At 33.3% G+C, this 405-nt stretch overlaps 1 protein-coding gene across 4 annotated transcripts in view; it reads right to left on the bottom strand.

Annotated features, from left to right (window-relative positions):
* The window catches only part of LOC107609902 (DExH-box ATP-dependent RNA helicase DExH11), a 16,803-nt gene that overhangs the window by 8,214 nt on the left and 8,184 nt on the right, over window positions 1-405 (bottom strand). For all 4 annotated transcript variants that reach the window (XM_021116619.1, XM_021116623.1, XM_016311988.2 and 1 more), the window contains one exon: window positions 124-191. In XM_021116619.1, coding sequence (XP_020972278.1) covers window positions 124-191 — 68 coding nt within the window. The remainder of the gene's footprint in view (window positions 1-123; window positions 192-405) is intronic.

Here is a 405-nt window from a genome sequence, read left to right as displayed (position 1 = left end):
TTGTTGGCATGCTCTCACACATTTCCAGAAAAAAGGTAATGTTAGAAATAAAGGTCCTACATGTTGAATAGAATTTCAACTACTAAATGGCCCTCAAGACCATAACAGAGATTTACTACTTACCCTGTGACACGGATCTCTTTTTGTTTTGTCCTACCAATCCAATCCGCAAATTCAACAGTATTAGGTACCTGCAAGGAAATAAAAAAAATAGCTTTGCAGAATAATACAATGCAAAAGGGATGACAATCTTAGGGCCCATGGAGATATGAAACAATAAACAATTACAATGAACTGATGTTGCAACGTAGAAATACAGTGATAAGAAAAATAGCCACAGTATTATCTCTCTGGTATTCTAAGCTTTTGGTTAATCTACTTAAAAATGTAATAAAATAACTTTAA

Source organism: Arachis ipaensis, chromosome B01, assembly GCF_000816755.2.
Source record: "Arachis ipaensis cultivar K30076 chromosome B01, Araip1.1, whole genome shotgun sequence".
In the NCBI taxonomy this organism is placed as follows: domain Eukaryota; kingdom Viridiplantae; phylum Streptophyta; class Magnoliopsida; order Fabales; family Fabaceae; genus Arachis; species Arachis ipaensis.
This window is presented reverse-complemented; position numbering and strand designations above follow the sequence as displayed.